We start from the raw sequence: 23,197 nt of genomic DNA, 5'->3' as shown, positions 1-23,197 counted from the left end.
GCTCAGAAAGGGACTCTGAAGTAAGTGGAAATGTCTGTAGTTGGGGTGCCCAGTACAGAGATTTCCAGCTTTTATAGGGACCCCAGAGGTATAGGATATGCATAGTTGCATTGGGCCAAGCTGGACCAATGTAAATATATAAAAAATATCCATACCTGAAATTCTCCTTTAACTACTTCCGAACCACCCACCACACATATACTGCGTCAGAGAGGCCCGGCTGTGCAAAATCATGTACATGTAGATGATTTTGTGCATGCGATGTGGGGTGCGCGCCACCGGAGCGCTGCTGTGGCCGCAATGGCCATTGGGGACCCAACGATCACTCGGAGGAAAGGCAGAATGGCGGTCTGCCTATGTAAACAAGGCAGACCGCTGTTCTGTCAGGGAGTAAAAGAGAGATCTTGTGTTTCATCTAAGCTGAAACACAGATCTCTCTTTACGTCCAATGCATCCACTAACCCCACAGTTAGAAAACACTCCCTAGAAGCACACTTAACCCCTTGATCCCCCCTGGTGTTAACTCCTTCCCTGCCAGTGTCATTTATACAGTGACAGTGCATTTTCTTTTAGCACTGATCACTGTTTTGATGTCACTGGTCCCTAAAAAGTGTCACCCAGTGTCAGATTTGTCGCAGTCCCGCTAAAAATTGCTGACAGTGGCTATTACAAGTAAAAACAATAAAAAAAATAAAAAGTCCATAAATCTATCCTCTAGTTTGTAGACTCTATAACTGTTGCACAAACAAATCGATATACACTTATTGTGATTTTTTTTTTACCAAAAATATGTAGCAGAATGCATATTGGCTTAAATTTATGAAGAAATTAGATGTTGTTACATTTTTTTTTATTGGGTATTTATAGCAGAAAGTAAAAAATATTGTGGTTTTTTTTTTTTCAAAATGAAGGGTCTTTTTTTGTTTATAGCGCAAAAAATAAAAACCACAGAGGTAATCAAATACCACTAAAAGAAAGCTCTTTTTGTGGGGAAAAAATTTTTAATTTGGTACAGAGTCGCGCGACCGCGCAATTGTTAGTTAAACAACGCAGTGCCGTATCACAAAAAATTGCCTGGTCAGGAAGGGGGCAAAACCTGAAGTGCTTGCCGTCCGCCAGCAGTACATCTACTGCGACAGGTTGGCCCGTGAAACTGCGTAACTGTACGTCGCTTCACAGGACTGTGAGTGGGGGCACGCATGCCCATTCACCACAGGGGGTGCCAATCAGTGGGTCTGGTGCCCGCGATGTCTGCCGGGCACCCAAGATCGCTCCTTGTGGAGCCAGAACAGTGGTCTGCCATTGTAAACATGGCAGACCACTCCTCTGTCAGTAATGAACACAGAGATCCTGTGTTCCTCCTATTTAGGAACACAGGTCCCTGTGTTCATTCAGTAAATACATCCCCTCCACAGTTAGAAAGCACCCCCTAGGGATACATTGAACCCTTTGATCGCCCCTGGTGTTAACCCCTTCCCTGCCAGTGTCATTAGTACAGTAACAGTGCATATTTTTAGCACTGAATACTGTAGTAATGTCACTGGTTCCCCCAAAAGTGTAAAAAATGTCAGTTAGGTGTCCAATCTGTCTGCTGCAATGTCACAGTCCGGCTAAAAATTGCTGATCGCCTCCATTACTAGTAAAAAAATAAAAATAAATAAAAATGACATAAATCTTTTAGTTTTGCACAAACTAATCAATATACTCTTATTGGGATTTTTTTTACAAAAAATATGTAGCAGAGAACAAATTGGCCTAAAATTATGAAAAAAAAAAATATTTTTAATTTTTTTTAATGTCAATGTTATATAGCAGAAAGTAAAAACAATAGTGTTTTTTTTTTTTTTTTTCAGAATTGTCTGTCTTTTTTTGTTTATAGTGCAAAAAATAAAAATCGCACAGGTGATCAAATACCACCAAAAGAAAGCTCTATTTGTGGGAAAAAAAAGAACATTAATTTTATTAGGGTACATGACCATGCAATTGTAAGTTAACCACTTGTCGACTGCCATCAATATATTTACTGCAGCAGTCAGCCCCTCACAGGCAAAGCGACGTAGGGCCTGTGCACACTTAACCCCTGCATCACCAATAAAGTTAACCCCTTCCCTGCCAGTGTAATTTTTACAGTAACAGTGCATATGTATAGCACTGATTACTGTAGTAATGTCACTGGTACCCCCAAAAGTGTCAAAAATGTCAGTCAAGGGTCCGATCTGTCTGCCGCAATGTCGCAGTCCCGCAAAAGAAAACGCAGATTGCCGCCATTACTCGTTAAAAAAAAAACAACAAAAATGACAAAAATCTTTCCCTTAGTTAGTAAACGCAATAACTTTTGCGCAAACCAATCAAAATGTGCTTTTTGTGTTTTTTTTACCAAACATATGTAGCAGAAAACAAATTGGCCTAAAATGTTGAAACATTTTGATTTTTACATTTTTTTTGGGAATTTCATATAAAAAAATGTGAAAAATATTGTTATTTTTGCAAAATTTACACCATTTTTTTGTTTATAGCGCATGATCAAAAAATCGCACAGGTAATCAAATACCACCAAAAGAAAGCTCTGTTTGTAAGAAAAAAAGGATGTCAAATTCGTCTAGGTACAGCGTTGCACGACCGCGCAATTGTCCGTTAAAGTCACGCAGTGCCAAATCGCAAAATGGGCCCTGGTCAGGAAGGGGTTAAAATCTTCTGGGGCTTAAGAGGTTAAAATAATGCAGTGCCGTATCATAAAAAATGGCCTGGTCATTAAGGGGGAAAACCTTCCAGTCCAGAAGTGATTAAGGAAAAGGACATATTAAAAAAGAAATTTAACATGTATTTTGGGTTATTTTAAATAATACTTCATATATTTTAAACCAATGTTAAATGAAACATCATAGTAACTGAACTAGAATTGGATAATAAAGACTGCAATTCTGGATTATTCTATCCACATAATAGAGAAGCACTACAGATTCATTTTGCCATTCCACGATATGAAAGCACAGTAATGCACAGTTTATCAGAGAATATATTTAGCTAACTAAAACTGTCATTACTAAGGAAAGTGAGCATCAGGAAGCACTCTCTGCTCTATAATTGCATATGGTCCTTATGATCACTGATTACCATAATGCCCTTCAACCATTTCCAGGAAACAGTGCTAAAATGCTCATGAGTTAAACAGTGAGGATGAGAAGCTCAATGAAATTTGGTAATTCCTGTGAAAAATTAAGTGATGGCTTAGCTCTGCTGGAGTAAAGAGTCAGTTGATGCGCGCTACTATATTTATGGTTTCTTGGAAAAATTTCAATGAAGCAAGTAATATTTTCAAATGTATTCCATTGTCTTCTTATATTGAAGTGAAGGGGAAGCTTCTGATAACATTTTTTATGCCCCCACCTAATTTGTTTCATTTTTGTTGTCTTTAGTTAGGAGCACTTTTTTGGAAACCCACATTTTAATCTGGAGTTCAAGTGGATGGACAGATTAAGTAATGCCTTCTTTTTTGGAAGATAGCAACTAACTAAGCCCCCACATATTACATTGATTTAACATGACTTTCAGAATTTTTTATTAATTTAACATACAAAATAAGACAGCCAAACATTGATGTTTGCATCTGATCTGTGCAGGCCCCCTCACCCCTGTTTTTAGAAGTCCAATGGTAAAACCTCACTGCAATATATTCTAACATAGTTCCACCCACTCTGGAGTTTTGGGCAATACCCATAACTATGAGGTGCACCTATTTATCTATTTTATTTTTGTTGCATTTGACATAAAATAAAGTTAATTAAAATACAATTTAAGGAGTTGGTCCCATTTACACTGGTTGCAGCAGGTTCATTCACTTATAAAAAAACAACCTTTATGTGAACTCTCTGGTTTCAAAAGCCAGCATATTAGTTTTGTATGAATTCACCATCTAATTTCAGAATTATATAAATTAATTAAGTTTGCCAGTACCTGGCTCTGGTATAAAAAAGCCTTTTATTTTCATAGGCAACTGAGCTGTTTTTTGCACTTCATAGGCAAATGTAATCAGTGGATTAACAATGCCTGCATATGCAGTACATTGAAGTTAACATTCCTTTTCCAGTACTAAATTAGGAATCCAGCTTTTGTTACAGAAAACCATAGCATACGCTCCTTTAAAAAGCTGCTCCCTTACCTCTTTCTTAACATGGAGTACCCCCAGTAATTTTAATTCCTTTTCTATTATGGCGTGTTTTTAAATGGCGGACTGCTGGCCTGTTATTTACTCGCTGCTGCCAGATGGCTAATTGCTGAGCACCAAGCCATCATTGGATAGTTTGGTACACAAAGACACTGTACCAAACTGACTCAAGTGGTTTGGTACCATGTGATATCTGTGGTTATCCCATTGATCATGTGTTATTCTTTACATTATTGCCTCCCCTCTTAAAACAGAGGAAATAGAGATATTATATTATTTTGAGAATGGGGAAAGAATAAATGGATCAGCAGAAGTGCTTGCATATTAATTTGTTTAGTTTTAGTAATACTGGGATTTTTTTTAACCCTTTCACCAACCCTCCTCTCCTACACATTTGATCTAAATGCTGTCTCTCTATTTAAATTGTATATTATCCCTCCACTACCCTTATCCTGCACATTAACCCCTTTGTCTCCATCCTGCCAGTGAAGGCCTTCACCCCCTCCTCCCTCTGTGCATGACCTGTATCTAATGCACAATTATCTAGCTCCATGCCCCCCCCCATACTAGCATGCTTCTTTATTTAAAAAAAAAAAAACAATGGCAACAAAAATAAGATCGCAATGGGGTATCTACTACCTAAAAATGGGTCCTTTTGTTCTTAGTTTTTTTGTTTTTTTTAAAAAAAAAAAAGCTCTATCTCTCTACAAAAAATGGTACAAAATATTTTTAATAGAATATTGCAAGCACAAGTAATTGTTGGTCAAACTATCACAGCACAGAAATCTGAAAAATAGCCTGCTAATGAAAGAGTATTACAGGTTGGTAAGAAATCAGTTAAACTAAGTAGTACACAGTTTTATTTCCCCTACCAAATGTAAGTGCATATAAAACTGCAGCAGAGGACTGCACACAATGGGGAGTAGGAAGGTTTACGCTGCTGTTCAAAGACAGATACCGTCACAAGATATGGTAGCGCATGTGATATTTCATGTATGGGCAAAAATTGGCAGGAGACCATTGTTGGCAATACTAGCAACTTTTCAACCTTGTACATATCTGTAATTGTAGAGTAAGAGATCACCAGGCCTGATCTGCATAGAATAATACCTAAGCATGTATTACCAACCAAGAATCGTTTGAAAGTCTCTAGATAATTATTTCAGGTATTTAAAAAAAAAAAAAATAGATAGATCTCTCTCTCTAGACTATACTACTTGAATACAGTATACAGATAACATTTATGTATACTCTATGAAGTTTTTTTATAAAGCTTCATAAAACAGAGAAGTCACTATTTGTAAAATAGATACCTTCCCTGAAATATTAATCACATAAGGAATAACATTTTTATTGAGTAAAATAAAAATAATTTACCTATTGCTGACAATAGGTGGCAGTTCTTTAAGTGGGCCATGACACCCTGGGTCAATCGGAGGGGTTCCCGATCTCGGAGCTCTGGCTGCACAGTACTGTTGTCATCAAGAACCAATCCCCATCGTTGGTAGTTTACTATGGGTTGTCGATAATAGCTTGGTCATAGTTCTGGGAAAGCTGAAGGAACACACCCCAGAACAACACAGCAATTCATATGTGGGGCAGGTGGGCATTAAGACCCACCTACTCTGCTGCTACACACACCTATGTATTGCTGTCATAAAGGGTTAAAATATCAGTATTTTGCTGAAATGAAGAATGGAACTACCCCTTATTGAATAAATTCATCTTCAGGCATAGATTTTATGTTCCACCCGTTCCACCTGCAGCTTCTCCTCAATCCCCCTTCTAATTGTGACACTGGGCCAGAGATTTACTTCCCACACCCGTTGTCACAATTTGAAAAGAACACAGCATTATTCATTCACAGAGTTCTGTGACTGAAAGAACTACAACTACCGATAGCCTTTGTGGCTGATGGCTTTTAGTTCTCAGGGTGCTGGTGAGCACTCTAGTACTAGTAGTTCATTATGTATTCCTGCCATTCAGTAACTGCCTGCGCATACAACAGACAGTCTGCAGGAGCCTGAGATTGCACCTTCAATCTGCTGATCGTGGGTGCAATGCTTTACATGCTCCTAATAAAAAATAATAAATGCACATTTTTTTTCTACCTGCTATTGTCTTTAGAAAAGTGAACTTATCCTTTAGGACTTAGGAGAGAATAAAAATAAGATAATATAAAACCAAAGTGTTTTCCAACACCAGTGGATACCCTGTTTTGTTATCCCTCAGTAGAACACTATCAGCTGAGAATTTCCTTTTTTTCTTTCTTTGCATCCACTGGAATCTAATAAAAAGCAAGAATCAGCACAGCACAGATACATAAAGGCAAAATAATTCAGCTTCTGATATTGGAACATTTACATGTGTAAGTGTGAATGCTAGCAGTAGCTCTAATGCTCATAATATCATTATTTTGATTTCTGGTGTAGCAGCCCTTCAAGTCATAAAAAGTAGGAGATCATTTTTAAGTAAAGTGCATAGTAAGGGTGCCCAATAGATGTGCAAAGTAGAAAATTAGCATGCATGAGTGATAAAAGGACAAGACAAGGAAAATAAAAGTGATTTAATGCAGAAAAGGCACAGGTGTCTATTTAAGTTTATTAGCACAAAGCAAGGAAAACAACATTAGGTGATTCCAATATGGCCAAGTGACACTGCATTACAGGGAAATGTTTAATTTCCAATGATGCATACATAGACATAATCTGATATTTGTACTGGTTGATATGACAATAACACATCTGGTAAGCTTAGCTATGGGCTATGCTTGTTTTCAAACTCCATGGAAGCTGTGTGTTGCTTTTCACTGCTTTATATTAAACTAAGACCAGATAAGAATAAATTAAACCTTTGAATTAAATCCTCTTTGAGAACATACACATTGGGTGGCTGAGGAGAAGATTATAAAGTTTTCTCGTAGACAAAACTGCAATTAAGTTGACGCTTGTTTTTCTCTTGCTGGACTGTTAATATCAGTAAACTACAAAACTTTTAAACTACCTCCAGAGGGTCAGGATTTATTTCCTGCCAACTGTGTAATTCAATGGCAAATAGCATCAGGGCATGTGAAGCTTGCTATTATGACTTAATGAATCATACTGGTAGCATTTTGGCAACCGAAATGTATGTCATGTCTTATAAAAATAAAAATGTTATTAGAAGCCAAATATGTCATTAACTTGGATTTGGGGATATTAATCTATTGCAAGTTACAGTTGTCTAACGTTCAGACAAAGAGACCTTTGGTTTATTAAGTAGACCTGTTTTAAAGGCTTTAATCTAATCCAAAAGATTTAAGAATTTAATTGAAGTTCTGCACTAGTATATATATGGTCTTTTTAACATTGTTACTTTTCTCCACAGCGATTATAGCTTTATTTTAAAAAGTAGAACATTACAAGAGCACAAAGCCAGCAGGTCTGCATTATAAACATGTAGCAAAGCTAATGCTGTCAACCAGGTGGATATACTTTGATCTAGTGTATTCTCACAGATTTACTTTCTGGTTGTCCTTCCTGCTCTGGGGGCCGCTGGCTTAGCTTTCTCGGGAGCGGGAGCGGGTGCGGGTGCAGGAGCAGGTGCAGGTGCATGTGCAGGTTTAGACATCTGAGTAGGTTTTACTTCTGGTATTTCTTCACCATGTTTGTATACACTTACAGTAATATCCACTGTTTCGCCACCGTACTTGTTTCTAACATTAATTCCATATTTTCCAGAGTCCTCTGAGGTCACATCTTTTATCGTGAGGTTGGCAAACTTTCCTTGTTCAAGAGTGGATAGAAAATGGTCAGTTATCTCCAGATCCCTGTCATTCTTCAGCCAAGTCACTTCTGGATCAGGGTTTCCAAAGACTGTGCAAGTAAGACTCAATGTCTGAAAAGCAACAACATTGTATTATTATTATTATGAATATGGTAACATGAACATATACACATAAAAATACACAGATAAACTACATATAGCTGCCATAGAATTTAAGTTGTTGAGACTAAATATAGTTCAATGGTACTAGCACCAAGATGTCCATCGGGCAATCATAAACAAGGATCTGGCAATTATATTTAAAATGTCAAATCTATGGTTCCATATACTAGATTAAAACAACTCTGACATATAATTAATATGTACATAGAAAAATTAGTGAATAAGATGGTAAATCCAGTGAGCTTATATGCGATTAACACTTTTACCAAAAGGCTATACAAAACATAATGTAACCTGGAAGCTGGAGGGTACTTAATTTTAGGATTTTACAGATTTGCACACTTGATCTATTCAACAAGGTTTAGTGGAAGAACCGGGGGGGCACCTCCCCCATATTCGTGTTGTCTCAAACTACAGGTCTAGGATAGTCACCTTGATTAATGTCTAGGTTTGACTATCTAATGTCTAGGTTTTGACTATCCTTTGTATCCTGGCATCCAGCACCTAGCAAAAAGAAGCCAGTACTGTCACAACAGTTCATGAAGTGAAAGCACTGCTATGCTGAACTTCCTACAGAGAAAAATGGATTATACTTAAGAGGAAAGGTGTTTTTCGTGAGCAGAGAGAGCATTTAGATTTAAACACCTTAATAACATATTATGTTATGGATCAAATCTGTGGGAGAGGAAAAAGAAAAAAAAAAGTCCATCTACCTGCAAGAAAAATAGAGCCATGGGCATAAAGGTGATGTCACTACAATAAATGTAATCACTCTGATTGATGACCAGATATCTCTATAGCTCAGGACCCAATACCAAAGAGCTATACTGTTGTAATATGACATTGCTCTTACTGTATGGATTTACAATTCTTTATATTGTCCTTTGTCTCCAGATAACAGTTTAAAAGGCTTCTTTTGTTTACATAAACATAAATCTACCTGAAGAAGCCCTGTAACAACTGTGCATTTTCATTGTTCTTCCAAAATTCTGGACAATTAGCACATATGACATTTTGCAAGAAAAGGAGTGAGGTTATGGTAACAGAGAGTATTTGAAAGTACCCAATCCTCAAAGGTCTAGTCTAATTTGATTATCTTAGTAAAAAAAAAAAAAAAAAGCCTACCAATTAGTGCCACACTGTGTAAGCTAGCTCCATGTTAGTCCAGACACTTGAGGGGAAGTGGAGTCTTTTATGACCAGACTGGGTCCCCCACATGTAATTTACTTGTACTCATTAGGATGTATCTTGACACGTATCTATGCTTGTTATATGTCCTGTTTATTTTACTGTTTTTGTACTTAATAATATGGTATAGTATGCTTAATAGTTTCCTCCTGTTCTGTTGTTGTGTTCCAAGCTCAAATGTCCAAACCTCATTTACCAAGTTGCATATAGGTAGATGTAGAAGCTCATAAAGCAGACAACTGGTAACACCCCAGTCAAGATATTTTATTTTTTATGATATAGCTAAAGTTTAGAAACTCTACAAGGTTTTTATTGAAGTCCCTGTAATACAGTAAGGGAAATCTCCCCAATAAAAACAAAAAGCCCACATTATACATCTATGCCAGCTGGGTTTGCCCACATCCTCGGCTCTTTGCATCAAATAATTAGTCACTACTATGTCATAGACACATTTGGTCCTCTTTCATGTTTTTTACTGCTGTCTGTGTGTCTATTAGGAAGATTTCTGCTTATTTTCCTGCAGGTTGGATGCCATAACAAGCACTGAGAGAGAAGGCTCCTTATTGGGAAGAGAGAAACCAATAAAACCTATAAGAAGTTCTAACCTTTGTCATCTCTCTGGGGTTGATTTACTAAAGGCAAATAGGTTCACTTTGTAGGAAAAGTTGAACTTTGCAAGGATATTTGCCCCAGTAAATGTGGCAAAGCTTCACTTTCCAAAGAATATCCAATCTTGTGCAAGGAAAATGAAAGTAGAACAGCATTTTTTTCTTGCACATGATTGGATAATGGAAGTCAGTAGAGCTTCACCTCATTCACTAAACTCTGGCAAATGTTCTTGCAAAGTGCAACTTACCTTGCAAAGTAAACAGCCTATTTGCCTTTGATGAGCTCTCATATGGGACAATATTAAATAGCATTTGTTCCACTTAAATACGTGCACAAAGTTGAACAAATAAAAACCCTGACCAACGCATTGCGGTAAATGTCTTTACATAGATAAAATGAATGGATCGGTTCTGCATTTATTTTTTTAAGTTATTTTCCTCTTTCAATCTTAACACCTTAAAAAAATGGAATTGGTGGTACATGGTTGGTTTTGAATTCAGTTTTTAATTTTAGGTATGATCTCTTTAAATTGTAGATAGTCCATTCTGTATGTTTTCATGCATATTTATCATTCAAGAGTGCATGATTGTTTTCACTTTTGCTTAATGCTGAACAATGTGCAAGTCTAAAATAAAAGTATTTATTTAGCATCTTAATAACAGTAGGAAAAATTTTGGAGTTTGTGAGTGTTTTGTGTGCTGGTTTAATATTTTGTTCCTTTCTGTAGCTTACAGACATTTCATTTTAATGCATTTCTTTCTAGCTCTGTCTTTGTTAATACCAAAAGGTTCAATGTTCTTTAACATTGTATAATAAGCCTCGGCTGGTATCTTTAAAGCTTTTATGAATGCTTACAAGAATCCCCTTAAGGCAATATATTGTACAAAATAATTTAAAAGTAAGTCTTGCACTACTTCAAATAAAACAGACCCTCCCTTGCTACACTTTGCTGCCAAGAAAAATTTTAGAGTGAGTGTACAGCTTGTATAACAGTGTAAATTTGCTGTCCCCTAAAAAACACATAGCCATTAATATCTAAACCGCTAGCAACAAAAGTGAGTACACCCCTAAGTGAAAATATTGAACTTCCAGGGACCAGTATGAGAGATTGAGAGGCGATAACACCAAATTTAACACACCTACTCCCCATTCACACCTAAAACCTTGAAACACTAACAAGTCACATGACACCATGGAGGGAAAATGGCTAATTGGGCCCAAGTAGGACATTTTCACTTGGGGTGTACTCACTTTTGTTGTCAGCGGTTTACACATTAATGGCTGTTTGTTGAGTTATTTTGAGGGGACAGCAAATTTACACTGTTTTACAAGCTGTACACTCACTACTTTACATAGAAGCAAAGTGTAAATTCTTCAAGTGTTGTCACATGAAAAGATATAATAGAGTATTTACAAAAATGTAAGGGGTGTACTCACTTTTGTGAGATACTGCATATATATATATATATATATATAGATAGATAGATACAGTGCCTTGCGAAAGTATTCGGCCCCCTTGAACTTTGCGACCTTTTGCCACATTTCAGGCTTCAAACATAAAGATATAACACTGTAATTTTTTGTGAAGAATCAACAACAAGTGGGACACAATCATGAAGTGGAACGAAATTTATTGGATATTTCAAACTTTTTTAACAAATAAAAAACTGAAAAATTGGGCGTGCAAAATTTTTCAGTCCCCTTAAGTTAATACTTTGTAGCGCCACTTTTTGCTGCGATTACAACTTTTTGCTGCGATTACAACTGTAAATCGCTTGGGGTATGTCTCTATCAGTTTTGCACATCGAGAGACTGAAATTTTTGCCCATTCCTCCTTGCAAAACAGCTCGAGCTCAGTGAGGTTGGATGGAGAGCATTTGTGAACAGCAGTTTTCAGTTCTTTCCACAGATTCTCGATTGGATTCAGGTCTGGACTTTGACTTGGCCATTCTAACACCTGGATATGTTTATTTGTGAACCATTCCATTGTAGATTTTGCTTTATGTTTTGGATCATTGTCTTGTTGGAAGACAAATCTCCATCCCAGTCTCAGGTCTTTTGCAGACTCCATCAGGTTTTCTTCCAGAATGGTCCTGTATATGGCTCCATCCATCCTCCCATCAATTTTAACCATCTTCCCTGTCCCTGCTGAAGAAAAGCAGGCCCAAACCATGATTCTGCCACCACCATGTTTGACAGTGGGGATGGTGTGTTCAGGGTGATGAGCTGTGTTGCTTTTACGCCAAACATAACGTTTTGCATTGTTGCCAAAAAGTTCAATTTTGGTTTCATCTGACCAGAGCACCTTCTTCCACATGTTTGCGTGTGTCTCCCAGGTGGCTTGTGGCAAACTTTAAACGACACTTTTTATGGATATCTTTAAGAAATGGCTTTCTTCTTGCCACTCTTCCATAAAGGCCAGATTTGTGCAGTATACGACTGATTGTTGTCCTATGGACAGAGTCTCCCACCTCAGCTGTAGATCTCTGCAGTTTATCCAGAGTGATCATGGGCCTCTTGGCTGCATCTCTGATCAGTCTTCTCCTTGTATGAGCTGAAAGTTTAGAGGGACGGCCAGGTCTTCGTAGATTTTCAGTGGTCTGATACTCCTTTCATTTCAATATTATCGCTTGCACAGTGCTCCTTGGGATGTTTAAAGCTTGGGAAATCTTTTTGTATCCAAATCCAGCTTTAAACTTCTCCACAACAGTATCTTGGACCTGCCTGGTGTGTTCATTGTTCTTCATGATACTCTCTGCGCTTTAAACTGACCTCTGAGACTATCACAGTGCAGGTGCATTTATAAGGAGACTTGATTACACACAGGTGGATTCTATTTATCATCATTAGTCATTTAGGTCAACATTGGATCATTCAGAGATCCTCACTGAACTTCTGGAGAGAGTTTGCTGCACTGAAAGTAAAGGGGCTGAATAATTTTGCACGCCCAATTTTTCAGTTTTTTATTTGTTAACAAAGTTTGAAATATCCAATACATTTCGTTCCACTTCATGATTGTGTCCCACTGGTTGTTGAAAATTACAGTTTTATATCTTTATGTTTGAAGCCAGAAATGTGGCAAAAGGTCGCAAAGTTCAAGGGGGCCGAATACTTTCGCAAGGCACTGTATATATACATACACACTGTATATTTTTCAATGTTATGTTTTACTTATGTAAAATTTCCATGGTTTTTATTTTTGCATTATTCAATATATTTGTATTGTACATGTAGCACAGAAAGAATAAAATGAACTACAAAGCAAATGGCTATCAAAATAAAAGTCAGATTTGGGTTTTGGTCATCTAAGTCTACTGTCTGTGCTATTGCTCTTAGTGATTTATATCATGAGACAACTCAAGGTCAATATCGAGCTGTTCTTATTTTTTTTTTGGGAATGAAGAATTGGGGCTGGTATATTTGTGTTACCCCCTACTATACTGACTTTCAATAATGTTAGAGGCAAAATAAACAGTAATACAGTTGGAAAAATATAAAAACTGTACATTTTTTATACTGGTTCATACCTTGCCTTCCATTATAGTTACCACATCAGGCAGCCCACCAATCACTTTACCACGATCTGCAGAATAAAAACAAACATACTGATCATTACCACAGGTCTACTGTTTTAGAATGCATACTACTTAAGGAAAACAACACGTTACATAATTTTACATCAAAGCATATTAAGAGATTATTGCATATATTGCATATGGTCTTAGATATAAGCATTTTGTGCTCCCTTAAGCCCTGTACACATGGGCTGAATGTTGGGAGACAACGGCAGATTCAATAAAAAAAACGGCCAACATTCTGCCCATATGTTTGTCAGCCGGAAAACCAGCAGCCCACGGCTCCCAATCAGCGCTCTCAGACAATGGCTGGGAGCGCTGACTGGAGTGTTCTAGCAAGGTGGGTGGCGTCCCTCTGCCAGAACACAACAGATCATCGGAGAACATCACTGTACTAACGTCAGATAGTTAGTACAGTGGTTTTGATCGGAACTTCCAGTTTTCTGTTGTTCAACCCTCAAAAAAAAACTGATAGTGTGTTTCACACAGGGCAAACTCTGTTCAGATTAGCAGGAGATCTGCTCACAGAAACCCTGCTGATTAGAGCAGAGTGGGTGGATGACAGGTCCATATCTGTTCAATTTATGCGTAGTGAACATGAACAAAGACTGCTTTCCTCTATGGATGGCTGGGTGTAAACAGACTCTCCAGCTATCCAATCTGCTGACACAGAGGAGGACAGATCCTCTTCTGTTTGTTTTTAGCAGACTGGATTAGATTGGAGCTAGGTGGGTGTAAATGGACACAAGCCCATGTACAATCACCGGTCCATAGGGGAGAATAAACTGTTTGATCAGGCCTGCCTGAAAAAACTGACAGGTGGACCTGATCAGAATGATCATGTGAAAGGGGCTTTAAGGTGGCCATGGAAAGCTTTCTGTGTGTAGCAAAAAGTAACATTACTCCTAATTAGTACTGATGGCTCCGCACCCAATTTTAACAATGGTAAATTGGATTTGTCCAGTAATTTCCAAATTTGTTAGCTCTATTTTTTTTTTCAGGTAATAGGAGAGAAACTAATTTTAACCCTGATGTTTAAAGATACAAATTGAATAGACCTAGACAGAGATCAGGCACCTAATTCAACTCGGATTTTGGCTTCCATCTGACATCCACATTTATTTACAAAAATTATGGATATTTTACCTTGAATTCTGGTCTCTTTTAATATTCTTAAAACATTTATTACTGTTTCATTATCTACCATGCATGTTTTATGAACTTTGGGAGCTGTTAATATAAGGGGGAAATTGCACAATGCAGCTTTTGCTAATTAGGACCCTGAGCTCATTATTACAATAATTTGTAATATACATTCAAAGCTAATTAATATACACTTATAGAGGGTTACTGAACTGCACTTATTTGCACTAATATTAATGAATAAACAAAGATAATTGCCTATAAAGCTTTTTTAGACTATTGCTGAAATACAGTATGTTCTTTGTGGAAAGGAAAGTATGTGTATATTTAGAAATTAAAAAAAATAATGTAGATAAAGTAAAATACTTCGATTTTTTTTTTTTAGCATAAAATGGATAATAATAATAATAGTAATCAAAAAGGCAAATATTCTATTATAATAAACATAATATGGACCATGTCAGTATTTCAGTGTGGACGTATGTATAGTATTAACCATTGCATGGGATATGACAGTCCATTATTCATATATAATATGCACTTACTCTTCTCAGCAAAAGCTGCTGCCCTGTGGGGTAAAAAAAGAAAAGTAATTGTTTAACATAATATTTAATAAATCATATCCTGCACACAAAATAATGAATTTCAAACGTACTTAAGTCTCTGGAATTCAGCATAGGCTTCATCAAAAGCTGGAATTAAAAATCAGATGTGTCATTTCGTTGTCATGACAACAACAAGTATAGAAGCAGTAACAGAAGTTGTGGTTCTATTTCAAAAGACAGCAGAAGGAAAAAAAAGGGCAACATCATTTTTTTTTTTTTATCTTTTCTCATACCATTAATAATCTAGGAAAATCCTATAAAATGTCACGGATATGTAAGAGATTACCTTGCCCTGATAAATCAACTGTTCTTTTATAGGATGTTTTAGAATCAAATATTTCAAATGTATATTTTCCTTTGTCCTTCTCAGTAGGTTCACAGATCTGCAGCCAGGCAAATTCATCGGTGCCTCCAATTCTCATCTTCTCACTTGAAGAAATCTTTGACTCCCTGTGGTTGAAAAATCACACACAAATAAGGTGTATTTACACATATATAAAGGACAAAGGTATACTAGCCAGCTGTATACTATTTCCAATATAGTGGCAGATATTATGTATTTCCAAATGCCTCTGTTTTTTAGTGTTTCTTCATTAAAAAAGATCAATTTCTTAAAAATCCTATGTATAATTTAATGTCCACCCTAAACTGATATTTCCATGGTAGAAAGAAGTTGGAATTTTATAAGCACACAACAGCTACTTACATATACTTTGGGCTCCAGAGGTAAAATGTTCATGGACTTTTTGCTCCAATCTATTGTCCCAGCCCTGTCGTATAAAAGAAACCTCCCCGTATTTGCACAAAGGGCTGTACTACATAATCTAGTAGCAGCAGGATTTTATACCCTGAAACCTCTTCCATTTAGTAACAGTACATTGATGATTGACTGCACATAGTATAGAACAAAGCAACTTTGTCATTTTGATAAAACAGAACAGGCTAGGGTAAAAAGACAATGACAGTTCATTAAAACTTGGTCAACAAAATGCAGAATACCTATCCAAGAGCAGGATGCTGTAGAGACTACAGTAAATTCATCCATATCTGAACAAGGTAATGACTTATGTTACAGGGGATACGCTGTAAATTTTCCAGGCTTAAACTCCAGACATAATGTACATATACAGCAGGTTTGGTCTGTGACATGTCAGTACTTATAAAGTTTGTGCTTGAACTGCTTTAAAACCTTGGATGACCGGTGACTCTAATATTGACGTGCTATAAATTACTGGTATCCATCCAGTGCATGAAATATCAGTACCATATACTTGAGATACCCTGTTAAATTTGAGAAAAAGAATAAATAAGGATTGACTGCTCTAGAAAAATAATAATTTAGCATTAAGTGCTCTCAAAATAAGCAATCTAAGTGTAAGCCATTATATGTAAGCCAGTATATATATATATATGTGTAAGCCAGTATATTTTACTAGAGAGAGAAGAATCTTTCTGCAAAATAGCTAATTGGCAGGCCATAATCATGGGTCCATTTCTGTAACAATAACTCTTTTTTGCAGAAGTGAAGTTGTCTTTTAGAGTAACAATGAAAAACTTAAACAATAACTATCTAAGAAATGTCAGCTCCATGCATCACTGAGATACATTTCAGCAACATTATAGTTAATCAGCAAAACGGGAAAATTTTTGCTTGAAAACAAAGAGTCACCCCTGCAGTCATTTCCTCTCTAATTGGCACTGCTGTGTACAGCGTTTAGCATTGCAATAATGGCAGACTTTGAAAGAGATAATCTGAACCCATCATTAGCCTAGAAGATGAGAAACTACAGACTCTTGTAAATTAATGAACATTGCTCAAGTTAGGCACTCTCAGATAACTGAGGCATGCTTTGAAAATGAAGGTCTACATTGCTCTGTAAACAGATGCTTAATTAAATTTTCTTATGTTTCCTACATAAGCTAAACACAAATGTACCTAACAATAAAATATAGAATGTGAGCATTAAAAGGTTAACATAAAACTCAGCAAATCACTGCTAACACCATCTAAAACAGACTTGCAATCAAAATAACGACAACCTGCCAAAGCTAATGAATAGTAAATCACTGAGGTAGACTGCAAAGTAGAGCAGCCTAGATTTTAACTGTTCGCCCATAGATCATCTTTTAGGGAATTTGGAGATATTTCAATGCTAACTGGGGAAGGGAATCCACTTTGTCTGGTTTTATGTCTCCACTTTGTAGGAAATGTCTGGAACTGGCAAACGTAATGAAAAGAGAAAAAATATATAAATTTATTGTAAAGACGTTGCTTCCTAGTTCTTGTCTACAGGCCCATACTGGCCATTGGGCACACCGGGCATCTGCCTGGTGGGCCGGGGCTGCTTTGCCGAATCTCAGAAGGATGAATTATCAGACAGCGCACCATGTCCCTCCCCCCACCCACCATCACATACATGGTATGCCTTTGTCATAGTCAGCTGTCAGTGTCTGCTACTATGTGATCTCTATAGGTGGGCAGTATGTATTCTCCAATCTCTCCAGGGCAGTGAATGAAGTGTCAGTGTACGCATGCCCCACACCACCAGGCAGATGGTGAGCCTGGCTCTTGTATGACCCTATTCAGCCTCCTTCATCCCTGTCATGCGCTGCCCTTGAGGGCAGTATCAGCTCCCCTCCATCTGTGTGTGATCAGTCAGAGCATAGCCAGCCATGGAGGACATGGAGGAGGAGCCGGGTCAAGGGGAAGGAAAGCTCCAGGAGAGCACCAAGTTTGACATGTTCCTCGGTAGGCGAGCGAGAATTCTATACACCTGTTGAGCTACATAGGACCGAACGCTCAAATGTGAACAAGGACCATGCGATCTGGCTCGCTAGGTGTTTTGAAGCTTTAAAGTGATTGCAAACAATCGATCACCTTGTAAAGCAATCCATTTAGTCTGAAATAGAAAGACAAAACATTATAAATACCTATTTTTCCCTTTTTTTAAAAATGATCACATTCCCTCTGTTCTCAGCTGCATAAGAGCTAGGGCAAGGAGAAGCAGCAGCACACTGAGTTTGCCAGTGAATGGCTGTGCAGCGGGGGCATGTCAGGACAGGTGTGATCATTGGAGAAGAGAACAATGAGTTCACAGCATAGCTAGAGAATTGACCACGTTGTGCTCTCCTGCTTAATGTGGTCATTTTTTAATAGGAAAGCAGGGGGCCTTTAGGAACATTAGGGATTTAACATAAAGGAAGCAATACAAAGAGAACAGGATACTGTCTCACAACAAGTAAATGGTACAGCAGGCACATATCAAGGATAGGAAGTGTTGGGGTAACAAACGCTTTAAGCTACAAAGCAGTCAGGTGGGAATGAAGTACTAGAAGCTAATTCACACCAGATGCATTGTACTGTGCTGGGTATCCCTGTTTAATGCCGGCGCAATGCATAGGCAAGAAAAAAAGCTGCTACCTATCATGGTAGTTTATACCACCATGTTGCTGTGGAATGTGTTAATAAATATGTGCAGCTTTGGGGCTCATCAGGCCCGGACTTGCCATAGGGCACACAGGAATGCATGGAAGGGTTGGACTAGGCCAGGGGGGGAAGCCACTCTGATGCTCCAAAAAAAAGCCGCAGCCTTACTCACAGTGCTAGTCCCAGTTGAGACCCAGTTCCATTGGTCCCAATGCTGGTAGCCACTGCCCAATGTCTGGTTGTTAGGACTGCTTGGCGTCTAGCAACCAGTGACATCAGGTAATAAAAAGAGAGGCCCCAGTATTCATAGAGGAGGAGGATGTAACTTCCTACTCCTAGTGCTCATCTCCACCCACCTCCTCAAGCCTCTGCAGTGGCGGCCCCCTGCTCATAAAGGGAAGGGAAGGGAAGTAGATCTGAAAGTCTGAGGTGAGACCGGAGATGGAACCTGTTGGGCTGTCATGAGGGAGCCAGACAGAGATGCAGGGACAGAGAGGTTGGCAGCTGAGCTGGTGCTTGATGACAGATGACACCCTTGGAGGGCTAGAATGGGGAGGAGGAGGTCACATCCTTGGATCTCAGTGGTTCATGTTGAGACTTATAGTTATTCAATTTTGGGGCTGCGACCCCCCCAAATGTGAAGTCATACAAAAATGCCTATCATTAAGAAATACATTCTTGCTATGTGGAAATAGACACAGGGTCTAGGAGAGAGTTGACAGGTAGTTTTTTTTAGCAGTAGTAATGCTGGTTGCTTAATTTTAAAGTGTTCAAGGATCAATAGTTAGGTCTCATGTAGAATATTCAGAAAAGGCAGCATAATCTATTGCAATGTAATGCTAAGCTGGAAGAAAAGAGAAATATAGCTGCCTCCAAAATGTAATCCTTTTTATATTTTATGTATGTGTTGAAATTAAGAAATTCCCTTGTTTGTGGGTTGATTTATTAACACTGGAAAATGAAAGTGAGAGTACAAATTGAGTTATTGCTCACAGTGACCAATTAGAATTCTTTTTTTTTTTTTTTTAACTTTGCCATAAAGTAATAGGGTGAAACTTGACTGGTTGCTACTTGCCACAACTCCCCCTCAATTATTGATGATTCCCAGGTTCTTCATTGTAAGAACATTGGCTCTCACTTACCAACACTAAAGTCTTCATAATACTTATTTACACGCTAAGGATGTTTTTAATTAAATCAATGTTAACTGCTATATTTGGCACTGATTTGGGGGTTTTTTTGTGCTTATATATTACAGAAAGATATATAATATTCTTTCAAATATTTAATAAAATAAAGATAAATATATACTATATCAAAAAATAAAATATCATGTTTTGTTACTTTTATACTAATAGGAGGTGGATGATTAAAGACATAGTACTTTACATATACATTGTTGATTACACTTGTACGTCCAGTAAAAAATGTTTTTTTCATTTTTAGTTTTGTAGAGACTATACTAGGTTTAGAAGAAACCCCCGTCAGGTTTCTTAGGCTATCTGGGTGTCTGTCAAAGAGATTTCCCTTTTCCGCCTCAATGAAAACATTCTGCTATTAAGTAAATGAAAAAATCTCCAACAGCAACACAAACAGAAATATTTTTTTTTTTTCTATTAACTAGGGGAAGACCCATATCAACTTTTTATTATTCAAAAAGGTGGGAGTCACTATATCCAAAATTGTTTGTGTTTCTCAGTGTAAAGGTGAGTCCATACTATGGAAACAATGACTCTGGCTAGGTAGCTCTCTAAAAAAAAGGGGCTCCAATAGTTATTTTTGTGAACAATGGAATTTTTAAAGAGAAAATGAGTGTTGTAAAACTATATAAAAGTTTTTTAGTTCATCACAGAAGTCTAAAGCAATCAAGATGGCATGCCAATGTCTTTCAGGAGAAATAAGGAAGATTCACCTGCACTGAATATTTAGTGAATGTCCCATTCCCTGGTTCATAAATACATCCCTTTTTTGTTAATAGGGTTAAATCAACAATTGGCTCTTGAAATGAAAAAGAATGTTTCTGTACATTTTCAACAGAGCCGCAGATAGCAGGAAAAACCCAACAGAGGTTCTAATCCTTCCCCACTGTATTCAAAATTACAAAAAAAGAAAAACATTTGGCTGTGCATACGTTTTAAACACGGTAGATCCTTTCAAAAAATCTAATATCGATTTTGAGTTTTCATTAACAAAATCATGAAGTGGTTTATGCTAGAACTGTTTATGCTTTTTTGAAATTTATATAGCTTAAAGTCAAAAATACATGCTTATTTTTTTAATGCAATCCTGACATTTGCACTGTTATTTGCATAACTTTGCTATATTGGTTGCAAATTCACAACAATTAGATTCTGAAATCCAGTGTAGATACACTTTGTAAATTCGATTTATGTATAGCAAAAGTAATTTGATAGGTTAGAAATAGTTCCCAAGTGTTGAACATGCATCTTTTACGTATTAAATATCATTGTATGCAATTACAGTTAATTCCCATTATAATTCAGAAGGTCTGTTATTTACTTCATAAAATATGTGCTCTAATTATTTAATATGAAGCTGACTTTTTCCATCACAGTCAAGTTAAATCCTGGATGTGTCTATAATTTCATTTGGAATATGTATGTGTCCTTAGGCTTGTCATCACTAATTTAGAGAAGTGGCTGTAAATGTTCTTATTTTCCCCACTGACCACAGATATCAATATCCTCAACAGTGCTTGTGTTTTCCCTGAGTAAAACATGAAAGCACACGGAAAGAGAAGATAATTCATCATATGAGTAAATAAGCAACTGTCTATAAGCAAGAAATACATATTTTAAAATTTAAAGAAAAGAAGTCTTAAGTTCAGATTGTTTGACCCTTCAGGGCATACTACTGGGTTTTGTTAGGTCCAAAAGCTGAAATTCCAGACTACACTTGCATAGCCACCTGCTTTAGCAATCTGGTATGGCAAGTGTTTTTAAAATATAGTGATTGTACTTTATTCATCCAAGCAATCTAAACAACAGCTGAAAGGACTTTGGATGAGATACAGGTTTGCCACTATCATGGGTTCAAGGTAAGTCCTGTGGGATCAAGATCCATGGTCCTGAAAAATGTATGTGCTGGTTCACCATGCATATTTTTTTTTTTAATCCATAATGTACTGCATGACATTTGAGCTATGACTAGCTGGCTTAAAAGAGCCAATAGGGGACTTTTGGTTAAGCCACCCCCCCTACTATAAAAAGGATGGGCACACAAGAACCAATATGTCTGTGGATTGGAAACTGTTATAGTGGAAGCTGACAAGCAGCATAATGAAGTAATGATAGTAATTTAGAAAGGGAAAGTTGGGTTGGGGCTTTGGAGTGGAGGAGGAAAATGAGGGGAGGGGGAGTGGGGAGAAAAAGTAAAAGAGAAAGGTGAGGTATGAGGTAGATCTAGTGGGCCTAGAGGTCTTTAGCCATATAACTAGAAACTCAGGGCCATGAAGGAGTATCACAATTGTTGAAGTGGCCTGAATTCAAAAATGGAAATGTATTCCGGCCAGTAAAACAAAGTATTGCAGAATTTGAAATATGTGCCCTTCTATCTTATGTGAATACTGCAATAGCAAAATGACGTCACATTGCATAGCTCCGCCCAATGGAAGAGCATAATACCATTTGCTGGAGATGCCCAGTATGGCAACTTTCTGCTTCGGTAACACGCATGCATGCAAGTTGGATCAGTCGTGGTGCACTGCTGGATAGTGTCAAGGCTGCTTTATCCTGTGCAGGACCAAGAACACATACAATCTTGTATATGTGAGGTTAATTTTTTTGATTGTTTTATAATGTGTGACCCTTCTTGTGCAATTTTTTGAGGTTTTGGTAGCAATAAATGTCTTTGTTGTTGTCTTTGTTGTCACAGCAAAAGGGCTAGCGATCTGCTGCATTAATTTTCATATTGATTCATTAAATTTCAAATAAGCTACATTCTCAACATTGTACATCTGGTGAGCAATGCTTCACTAGGTACAGTGTTTTCAAGGTTTTCCATAATTGAGACATTTTTGCCTGTGTCAGGGTTCAAGTCTTTTTTGTGTGCCCTAGTCTAGAATCCCTATTTTGGAAATGGTATCTGAGATGTGTTTAATTGTTAGTCTGGAGCCATGTTTGAGAAGAGAACGTCTAATAACAGCTTTATGGGTGTTCCAAAGAGTGAAAGGTGGGAGATCCAAAGATATGTTGCATTCTAAGTGTGATTTCAACTATCATTCTACATCAGAGAGAGAAGAAAATGGGGAGAAAGGGGGAGAAATGTAAGCTAGAGAAGGTGGAGTGGGGTTGTACTTGGGGAGGTGATGGATGGAAAGAATAAGCAAGCAGGAAGAATGAGTGAAGAAGAGAACAAGTGACTATGTCTAGATCACCAACAGCGGAGGGGCAAGTGGGGGGTTGGAGTAGGTAAGGTGAAGGGTTTCCTTGGAAGTATGGAGAATGAAAGGGGGAATGAGGAGAGGGAAAGGAGGTAGCTGTGCCTCCAATGTGGTCCTAAGGATGAGGAGGGACCATAGGCAGAAAAGAGGAAATAA

At 37.5% G+C, this 23,197-nt stretch overlaps 1 protein-coding gene across 2 annotated transcripts in view; it reads right to left on the bottom strand.

Annotated features, from left to right (window-relative positions):
• Positions 1–6,716: 6,716 nt before the first annotated feature.
• The window catches only part of MYOM2 (myomesin 2), a 224,338-nt gene continuing 207,857 nt past the window's right edge, over positions 6,717–23,197 (bottom strand). Inside the window, exons 33-37 of one of the 2 annotated variants that reach the window (XM_082249653.1) lie at positions 15,499–15,662; positions 15,263–15,299; positions 15,153–15,175; positions 13,417–13,472; positions 6,717–8,041 (exon numbers count right to left, since the gene is read on the bottom strand). In XM_082249653.1, the coding sequence (XP_082105779.1) occupies positions 7,664–8,041; positions 13,417–13,472; positions 15,153–15,175; positions 15,263–15,299; positions 15,499–15,662 (658 nt within the window). In that variant the 3' untranslated portion in view covers positions 6,717–7,663. Of the gene's footprint in view, positions 8,042–13,416; positions 13,473–15,152; positions 15,300–15,498; positions 15,663–23,197 lie in introns of those variants that run through there. The other variant, XM_082249652.1, reaches the window with a different exon arrangement.

Source organism: Pelophylax lessonae, assembly GCF_965119305.1.
Source record: "Pelophylax lessonae genome assembly, chromosome: 3".
Taxonomy (NCBI): domain Eukaryota; kingdom Metazoa; phylum Chordata; class Amphibia; order Anura; family Ranidae; genus Pelophylax; species Pelophylax lessonae.
The sequence above is the reverse complement of the archived record's forward strand: the minus strand, read 5'-3'. Positions and strand labels throughout refer to the sequence as shown.